The sequence below is a fragment of the Pteropus alecto genome, unplaced genomic scaffold (assembly GCF_000325575.1).
Source record: "Pteropus alecto unplaced genomic scaffold, ASM32557v1 scaffold256, whole genome shotgun sequence".
Taxonomy (NCBI): domain Eukaryota; kingdom Metazoa; phylum Chordata; class Mammalia; order Chiroptera; family Pteropodidae; genus Pteropus; species Pteropus alecto.
Genome location: NW_006437784.1, coordinates 1,349,788 through 1,360,445, shown reverse-complemented (window position 1 = coordinate 1,360,445; position 10,658 = coordinate 1,349,788). Strand labels below are relative to the sequence as shown.

The 10,658-nt window shown below is 36.8% G+C and overlaps 1 protein-coding gene across 2 annotated transcripts in view; it reads left to right on the top strand.

Moving 5' to 3' along the window:
* Positions 1-10,658, top strand: part of SPTLC1 (serine palmitoyltransferase long chain base subunit 1) — a 56,235-nt gene that overhangs the window by 18,568 nt on the left and 27,009 nt on the right. For both annotated transcript variants that reach the window (XM_006914929.3, XM_025048968.1), the window contains exon 6: positions 5,219-5,351. In XM_006914929.3, the coding sequence (XP_006914991.1) occupies positions 5,219-5,351 (133 nt within the window). The remainder of the gene's footprint in view (positions 1-5,218; positions 5,352-10,658) is intronic.

Genomic DNA, 10,658 nt, shown 5'->3' with positions numbered 1-10,658 from the left:
TTCCCTGGATCCTCAAAAGGTTGCTTTTAATTTTGTCTTTTCTTTTTTTCCTGGAAGTATCAAATTCAGGCATCTGTTTTCAAAGATGAAAATATTCTCTCTCTTAGCTCTTTTTCAGATAATGAAATCACTTGTTATTAAAACTTTTTTTATTTCACAGTAACATATTAGATGTTATTAGATGATTAATACAGAAAAAGAAAAATCAAATAACTATTGAGTCAAAATTCATCTAGTTTCTTAGGCTAAAAGTTCTGCCTCCTAAAGGCCTGGCAGGTTCTTATGGTAGTCTTGTAAGGACTGTATGATCAGAAGTTTTTCCACCTTCCCATTTTATTGTTTTAATGTGTATTTAAGAACTGAGCAAGTAAGTGGTTTTATCAGATTGTGGAGCCTTCTTTTCCTGTAAAGCTAATGGAGTCCCAGTGCACTTTGATAGTTTCTCTTGTTGAGAATGTCTTTATTTGTTTTGTTTATAATTCATACAAATCTCATATAGCTGTGGTTTATTGCCAGTGCCCAGAATCTGCTTTGCATATGTAATGCCTACCTGGCTCTTTAGTCTTAAACTAGGTCAAAGACACTTAATGAATGGCAGGGTTTCTTGGTAAGAGAGAATGGCATTGAGTTGTGTTCTAAAGCCAGCAGTAAATAATTGTTCATTTGTTTATTTTTAAACATATTTTTTTCTTTGTTTTAGAGTACTCAACAAAACCAGTAGGAAGAGCATTGGATCATGAAATTCCTAGATTTGCCACTTCTTCCTACCAGTCATGCTAGTGTAGTTTGCACAGAGCAGGAGGGGAACACTCCTTGTTTGCACAACTTAGAACGTTTTGGTAAAAATCGTGTAAGATACTACATGTGAAAACATCTTGAGAAACATTCAGCACTGTATTTATGTTCTAATGAGTGCGTAAGTTATAATACTTATACTTTCAGGAGAAATTACCCAAGTCTCAAGGGATTAAAAAACTAACAGTATATAACATGAAAATATGAAAGCCTTAAGAGAAAACATAGTTGGTTTATTCTAAAGTTGATGTCTCCTCTTATCAGATTAAGAGAAGATATTATATAATATAAATGGGAAATTGAACAAGTAACTTTAATATAAGATAGTCCTTAAATATCCAGGATTTGAATAAATTAATTAGAAGATAGTGCAACCTTTTCCCTTTTAAAAGAGAAAATTCTAGAATTTTGATTTATATTTTTAGAATTGTAATTCTAGAAATATGACTTAATTGAACAAACACATAGCATATTGCATTTTCCATGCCAGGCTTTGTTCTGAGTGTTTTATAAGCATTAACTCCAGTGGTTCTCAAAACAGCCCTTGAGTCAGGTACAACTATTACCCATTTGACAGAAGGAGGCACAGAGCAGTTTCAGTCCTATCCAGGATTCACACTTAGTGATGAGAGAGCCTAGATTTGAACCCCCTGTGATTGCCATGAGCAAGCCCTTTGCAGGGTTCCAGGCACCCTGTACTGACCCTACCCCCAGATCTTACTTTCTGGTGATAGAGCAGGTTCTGAAAAGGGCAGCAAGTTCTGGGAGAAGATACAGAGGCTTTCTGACCACATTCCTCCGTGGCCTCTTTCCTACTGTGTTTGCTTCTGGCAATGAATCAGAGAATGAGGTGCTCTGCTCTCACTCCATGCAAAGCTATGGCACCAGTCAGTGAAGTGGATCATACACACACAAGACAGACATTAGAAGTTGGAGAACACACCCTGGCAGTTCTGTTTGCTGCTTCCCCATCCCTTGGGTAAAGAGTTCCTTCATTGCACACAGTAGCTATCAAACATCAGGAGAAGTTAGGCAGTTTATCCATTTTTACCTATGACAAAACCTGCTTTGCAAGGCTGACATCAGCTGAAACCCAGTGTCTTTAGATCAGAGGAGGACAAGGTCAGTCTTTTTTAAACTTTTAGGACTAGGCAAGAACCAGTAAGTCATTGATTTATTATATAGAGATTCTTCTTACCACTTTATGGCAATGACATAAAAATGGTTGTGAGTATTCCTAACATACAATTTTTATAAACTGGATAACTAACTCTGAGGCTCCAAAACAAAGCCAAGTTTTGTTTTACTGTCTCATCACTAATCAAGAGAAAGAGTCCTTTAGAGCTAAGTTTAAAGAATGATTTAAAACCCGTTTTGTAGTTAGCAAAAGTAGTTTACATCCAAAGCATGTTTTTCTTTATGAAATAGATATATTGAATGAAAGTATAATGCACTGTAGCTAAATTTTGAAGATTTAGGGTAGATAGTCCAGTTTAGAGGCAGCATTGTAATTTGAAGGAGGCCTTCCACAGGGGACCTGCCTTTATGTTTGATTGGAAGTGAGAAGTGGCAGGTGGTGGAGACCTGTCTGTAGGGAGGCGCCCAGAGAGCACTAAGGAGAAGGAAGAGGAAGACATGCCTGAGCTCAGCTGCATGGGAGGTGACTGTTTTCTAGTGCTTTGCTGTTTCCTAATTCTTACCAGATTTTTTCTGAAACCTTCCACTGGCAGCATCTTTCATAGAAAGGCAAGCAGTCAGGTGCTCAGATTTGGTGATGTTGATATCACAGACCTGATGCTTGAAGAGCTAATGCCCCTTTGGTACCATTTTGATCAAATGGATACATTCTTCTTTGTTATTGTAAAAACCTCATTTTTATTTAATGTTGATATAATGAAAATGTCAGTTCTATAAAATGACTATAACCAATTAGTAATGGAAATCAAATGATTTTCGTGTTTTTTTTTCCTATAATAGACTATGTTCATATACATATTTTAGCTTGCAAATGGGAAGAAACATACTTAGTTTTTTATCATTATCTGATCAGAATGGGATAAATAGTTCATTTTCACAGTGTCATTCTATAACATTCTATAAGAAATCCGTAAATAAAGTGGGCTTCAGTTTCTGGATATTGCTATTAAATTTTCTAATTCCTCACTGTATTTCTCTTGCTATCCAGCTGGGATTTAGTTTAGACCATGTGTGTCTTCCCATCTCTTACTCAGTAGCTAGCTCTCTCCCTCACCTTTGGTTCACCATTGAGTGTTCTCTGTCTTTAGTCAGAAATCACTGGATATGTGGTGGTTCTGAGTGTGGAAGGGACTAAGTGTTTCAGACCTGTCAGTTGAAGGCACGGCTTCACCTTGTACCAGCTCTCTAGCCTGAAGTTCTCCATTGACAGCTGCCAAATGCCTCTCTTAGCTGTGTCACTTTGTCAAGTGTCAGAAACCCTGTATTTCTCCCTGATCCATGTCAGAAACCCTGTATTTCTCCTTGATCCAGTGCTTAATCAGAGTATGTCTTTATGTGATATTCATTAAATGTTTGATTAATAAATTAACTGAGAAGATTGTTGAATTCCCCTCATCTGACTACTTTTTTTTAATTTAGTCCTTCGTGAAGTTGCAACTTTTATAATCCTTAATTTTTCCTTTTACTAGTTAAAAAGCATCACAGTAGATTAGCTTGCCTCATAAATCAGTGAGTGGGTTTACAGATTTTAGACACTTTATTCAAATGTGCTAAGAAGTTGTTTCTTTATTTGCTGTAGCTGAACTGACCTTACTTAATTGTCCCTCCCTGGAAGGTGGTGAAAACTTTGCCCTTGACAGTTAACCACATCCCTTACAGTGGAAACATTTAGTCCATTCACAATAAAGTGTTGTACCCAAATGGGTTAAATTGTCTCCTTTGTGTATCTCAGGTCTTCGGGTCCTGTCCTTCTCTCTGTTCTCATCAAGAATGCCTATGAGAGTCAGGGGCATACCTGTCCCTCTGGTGTGAGGAAGCGGAGGACTCTGCCTTCTCCCTGATCTCTGGAGTGAGGTGCCATTGCTCCCTAAAGAGAAGGCTGATGCTGAGGGCATGGGTTCACCGGTCTCTTGGAGTGATGCTCCCACACATGGGACCTTGACATCTAGGCCAGAGGGCTCTGTCGGCCCATCAGCCCTCTGTATCACCTCTCACTGGGGACCATGTTGGAGCCCCTGCTGCTGCCTAGACTTCCAGGTTCTCCTCAGTGGACATGACACACTGCAACTCCCCCTTCCACAGTCTCAAAGTCTGCCTTTATCACCTGTGACCTCCCTCCTTTTTGCCATGAAGCTCCAAAGCTAGAGGGGCCTGACCGCATCCTTTCTGATTAGCTTGAGTTCTCCTTGCACAGGGCATGTGGTAAAACTCTGATCCTGTTCTCCTGGCTTGGGTCTTGTTGTAGTTAAAGAGCCAAAGTAAGTTTTAAAAACATTTTTTTCTCTCCTGAATAATGCCTCATTTTAAGGCCACTTTGAAATTTTCAGGTTTAAAGCCAGTTAATGCAGTTTATTCTAGACATCACTGGTCCCTCCATCCTAGGACATGAAACCTCATGACTCGACCTGGGAAGTGAAAGGCTATAAGGAACCATGATATAAGAGAGAAAAAATTACCAGTTTTAACAATTACTATTTATTCTCATTATTACATCAGTGTTTTTCTTAAACTGCTTTTATAAGAGGACCATATTTCTCTTTTGTACTGTAAATTTTAATTCTCCAGAACACTTAAAAAGGAATTCAGACAGAAACTCAGTCCTGCAGAGTGATGGCAGGTGCTACAACTAAGTACTGACACCAGCTGTTAGAGGCAATGAACTAGTATACAAAGACTTTCAGCCATTCCTGAAAGTCTTTACTGTCTTGATGCAGAGCATATGGGGTTCTTTATAAATGAACTATTTTTCATTTTTATTTCTTTTCCTGTTAAAAGTTGGTTGACAGTTGTCTCAGTGTCTGGTTTGGTACCTTCTGCTAAAATGCAAAATTGCATTAGTAATTTCATGTTGTAGATTGGTAAAGTACTATTGCTATTGGCTGAGGGACTTCAAAGCAGGTAAAATGGTTGGTTGAGGGATTTCAAAGCAGGTAAAGTCACTGGGCCTTGAGTTCTTGGGCTAGGGTGTTATCAAAGCAAAACCCTGAGTTGGAACTGTTATAGTAGTAACATCATATGGATAAATGATGAGTAGCTGATTCAGTTCACAAATTTTAGAAATAGTATAAGATCTTAATAGATCTTATATAATTTATAACTTAAAAATAATTACATTTTGGCCATAAGGTGACAGTACTAATAACTAAACTGCTTATTTTCTTTATTATTTAGTGAAGAAAAAAATTATAAGACAGTTTAACCATTTAACTTTTTATTATTGAAACAGATGTGCACTTGGATTTGGAAGACCGACTAGCAAAATTTATGAAGACAGAAGAAGCCATTCTCTACTCATATGGATTCGCCACCATAGCCAGTGCTATTCCTGCTTACTCTAAGAGAGGGGACATTATATTTGTGTAAGTAACCTTTACCTACATTTCTAATCAAAATTCTATTGGAAATAATATTGATCCGCCTAGAAAATTCCTTTGCTAGAGGTTATCTGCCTGAAATAATATTGATTTTTTTGTTTTTAAAGAAATATGTAGTCACCCTGGCCAAGTAGTTCTATAGAATTTTTGAAACCGTCACTAGAAGAATGCCTAAAGTTATCTTTCATTATGATTTTATTTATTGATATTAAGAAGGCCAGACTGTCCCAGGATGAGGCCAACCATCTGCCTTCTTTATGCAGCTCCGTGACAGTGTGGTATCCTTGTGAATCTGTGGTCACAACTCACTCACACTACGTGGCAGAGTCACTCCACTTACCATCTTACCATCACCTCCACCCCCAACTCCTAGTCTCTGCTGGTCTTGTTTTATGGCTTGTTAAGAACATAGAAGCCATGAGTTTGGGACATCTTTAACTTCTTATGAGTAAATCTACATGCTTCCATGTATGTGCACTGGATGGATGGTGTTGCCATTTGCTGGAGGGGAAGAGCAGAGAGGAGCAGGGTGTGGGCTAGCACAGCCCAGGCAGCTGGTTACACCTGTCAGAAGTGCCTGCCTCTAGTTCAAGCCTCTGTTATCTTTTGAGTAGACTATTAAATGACTTTTAATTTAAAAAAAAACATCTACTTTTGCCATTTACTTTTGCTGCTTCTTTCCTTTTTAACATCATAGCTAGAATAACCTTTTTTGAAAAATGCAAAATGTCACATTCCATTTAAGAGTTTCTATTGTTCCTAGAATAAGGATCCAAGTCTTTAGTATGCTTTTTTGTGCCTTTCGTGTGTTATAAACTACCTCTGCAGGCTCGTTTTTTTACCATTTTCCCTCAGGTGGTCACATTGTAGCCTCATCAGCCTTAAGTGCTAGTTTTCTCCTGCCTTAGGGCCTTTGCGCATGCTAGTCCCTATTCCTAGAATATTGTTCCTCATCTCTTCTACTTAATTCTTGCTTATCCTCCTCACCCTGCACATGTATTACCTCTGCAGGAAAGCCTTCCCCAGCCTCTCAGGTCAAGATCCCCTGCTGCATGTGGAGAAGATCTTAAAGCCAGAGGAGTATGGTATCATTGTGAATCTAGACCACATGGGCACTCACACTGCCTGTAAAGTCGCTCTGCTTCTCATACCTTCCTTATGCTCACATGTGTGCACACACAGACACACATCCTCTGCTCTCTACCCATCTTGCCTCAGACTCACTGTACTCTTTTATAGCACTTGGAACAGTTTATACTAGTTCATTGCCTAGGATAGCATTTGCCATTTAATAGTGCTTAGTAAAATACCAGTTCAAAAAATGAATGAATGGAGGCTGGAGCTCAAAAGAGGGGTCCAAGTGATTGATTGGACTTCAGGTTTTGGCTTTCCTCAGCCCTTGCAGCCTCCTACTGCTTCTCTCTTGCTGTTAGAACTCCTGCTAGTGCAGTAAGCTCAAGCACATGCTGCAACACTGGCTCTGCCCGGGGACTTCAGAGTACATGTGGCCCATTCTTGCCCATCACCCTGCAACAACCTGGGAGCACTCCAGCACCTGCCCTGAAGTAGTGCTTCTTGATGTGACCATGAAAATGAATATTTTCATTAATTTTTTGCACATAGTTAAAAAATCAAATAATAAAGACATCACAAACTTGAGAACGACTGATTTAAACATTGTTTCTGGATTTTTAGTAAAAGCATAATTACAAGTATAATGTCATCCAGTATCAAACCTAAGCCAAATTCACTTCCAGATGTTATACCCAGTGTCTTAGAACTTCAGTTTCTAGTGAGTCATTAGACAACTTAATTATTCTCTTATACAGAATTTTTAATAGTCTGCTTGAAATTCAGTTGAAAGGAACATTAGAGGTAAAAATGGCAATAGTAAATTGCTTGAGAAATTGTTTTTGATAAAGGCATAGACAAAAGATCCTATGCTTCATTTTCTTTCTTTTTAGTAAACATAACGCTTTGCCAAGTGTAGGTCTCAGCACAGTGATTGTTCACGTACTTAAAGTCTGTCCCGGTTACTTTACTAAGTCTGTGCTCATATTACTTCATATTACTTCATATACCTTTTTTAATGCAACATTTTATTTTGAAGTAATTGTAATTTACATACATTTCTAAGAAATAATACATTGATTCTGTATGCCCTTTACAGTCTCTCCTAGTGATCACCTCTTGCAAAACTATAATACAGTTTCACAGCTGGAAACTTGACATTGATAAAGTCAAAATACAGAACATTTCCATCATCAGAAGGATCTCTCATGTTGCCACTCCCATATCCCTCCTACCCTACCCACTCAATCCCTGGCAACCACTAATCTGTTCTCCATTCCTGTTCTGTCATTTCAAGATCGTTGGGCAAGTGCAGTCATACAATAGGTAACATTTTGGGATAGGCTTTCTTTAGTCAGCATTAATTCTCTGGAGATTCATTCAAGTTGTTGTGTGGATGAAGACTTTCTTCCTTTGAATTGCTGAGTCATATTCCATGGTATGGATGCATCACAGTTTGTTGAACCATTCACCTATTAAGGATATCTGAGTTGTTTCCAGTTTGGGGCTATTACAAATAAAGCTGCTGTAAACATTCACATACAGGTTTTTCTGTGAACGTAAATTTTCATTTCTCTGGCATAAATGCCAAGGAGTGTAGTTGCTAGATCACAAGGTATTACATATTTAGTGTTTTAAGAAATTGAGAAACTATTTGCCAGAGTGGCTGTGCCATTCTGCATTCCCATCCACAGCAGCTAAGAGATCTAGTTTCTCCACATCCTTAAGAGTATCCTTAAGTCATTCTCATAGGTGTGTAGAGGTGTCTCATTGTGGTGTTAATTTACATTTCCCTGCTAGCTAATGATGTTTACTTTTTTTAGACTTTGTCTGGTTTTGGCGTCAGGATAATACTTCATGAAATCGATTGGAAAGTGTTCCCTCCTCTTCTGTTTTCTAGAGAAAATGTATAAAATTGTTGTTAACTTTTTAAATGTTTAGTAGAGTTCTCCAGTAAAATCAACTGGATCTGAGATTTAGTTTTTGGAAGTATTTTGCTTACAAATTTAATTTCCATAGTACTTATAAGGCTATTCAAATTATCCTTATTGAGAGAGTTGAGATTGTGTCTTTCAAGGAACTGGTCCGTTTCTTTTAAGTTGTCAAATTCATATGTGTAGCATTCTTTGTAATATTCCCTTCTTATCCTTCTGATGTCTGCAGAGCCTGCAGTGATATCCTGTTTCATTTATAACTTGTAATTTGTGTCTACTCTCCTTTTGTCAGTCTTGCTAAGGTTTGTCAATTTTGTTGATTTTTTTCAGTCGGCTCTTTGTTTTATTGATTTTTTTTTTTCCATTGTATTTTTGTTTCCAGTTCTGTTGATTTTTAGTATTATTTCCTGCCTTCTGCTCATTTTTGGCTTATTTTGCTTTTCTTTTTCTAGGTTCTTGAGGTGGGGACCTAAATTATTGATTTGAGACTTTTCCTCTTTCCTAATGCATTAGGGCTTTGAATTTCCCTGTTGTCATTGCTTTAGTTGTGTCCTGCAAATTTTGATTTGCTCATTTTCATTTAGTTCATTGTATGTTACTTTCTTTTAAACCTTCTCTTTGACCCATGTGTTATATAGAAGTATATTTTTTAATTTCCATATAATTGGAGATTTCAAATTTTTTGAAGTTTTATGGCTCATGATGTGGTCTATCTTGAAATATGTTTCAAATGTTCTGCTGTTGTTCAGTGAAGTGTTCTATAAATGACAGTTGGAGCTTGTTGGTTAATGATGTTGTTGAGTTCTTTTATATCCTTGCTGATTTTCTGTCTAGTAGTTCTCTCAGTTGTGATTTGTCTATTTGTCCTTTCACTTTTATCAGTTTTTGCTTCTCATCTTTTGCAGCTCTGCTATTTAGTGCATATTTAGGATAAGTCATCTTGGTTATTTGACCTTTGTTATCATTACATAATGTCCTTTGTCTCTGGTAATTTTCTTTGTTCCAAAGTCTACTTTATCAGATATTAACATAGGCAATTCTGCTTTCCCTTGATAAATGTTTGCATAATATATTTATTGTACATAATGTATATTGTACATAACATACACACACGCAGCATATGGTTGGGTCATGTTTAATCCACTTTGCCAATCCCTATCTTTAAATGGTATGTTTGGCCGTTTATGTTTGCTGTAATCATTCATGATATGTGAAGGCTTAAATCTGCCATTTTATTTATTTTTTGTTCTTTTTTTTTTTCCTGCCTCTTTGTTGGTTAATTGATTATGTTTTAGAATTCCATTTTTATTTATACATAGTGTTTTGTAATGTTTCTCTTTGTATCATTTTTACAATTGTTGCTCTAAATATTACATTATATATATGCGCATAAGTTTTCACATTCTACTGATCATTTTACTAGTTCAACTATAAAACCTTTACCTTCTTTTATATTTCTTTATTCTCCTTGTTTATAACGTAATTGTTTCAAGTACTTCTGATACATACATTGAGAACCACATCAGACAGTGTAATAATTTTTACTTTAACCATCCAAAATAATTTAGAAAACTCAAGAGGGAAGAAAAGCCTAGTGTGTTTGTCCATACTTTTTATGTAATGTCCTTTCTTTCTTCCTGATATTCTAAAATTCTTTATTTTATTTTACTTATGTTTCTATGTGGAGAACTTTCTTTAGAGGAGGTCTAGATGACAGATTCTTAGTTTTCTTTCAACTGAGAATGCATTGGATTCTCCTTCACTCCTAAAGGATATTTTTGCTGGTTATAGGAATGCTGGTTGATATTTCTTTTCTTTCAGCATTTGAAATATATTATGACACCTTTTTTTCTGGTCTCCATGGATTCTAATGACAAATCTGCTGCCATTTAAATTGTTTTTCTCTTACATGTAACGTGTCGTTTTTCTTGGGCTGATTTCAAGATTTTTTTCTTTGTCATTCATTTTCAGAAGTTTGGCTATAATTGTCTTGGCATTTATTCTTCTGGGTTTACATGTATGAATTTCTCTCATAATCTGTAGGTTTAAGCCTCTTTCTAAACTTGGGACATTTTCAGCCGTTATTTCTTTGAGTACCTTTTTAGCCCCATCCTCTTTCTCTTCGTTGCAACCCCTCTGACATGAATGTTGCATCATCTGTTGTAGTCCCACTTGTCCCAGAGGCCCTGTTCTTTTCTTTCTAGTCTATTTTCTCTGTATGGTTCACATTGGCTAATTTATATTATTACATCTTTCAATTCAGTAATTCTTTCTTCTCTCCTCCCTT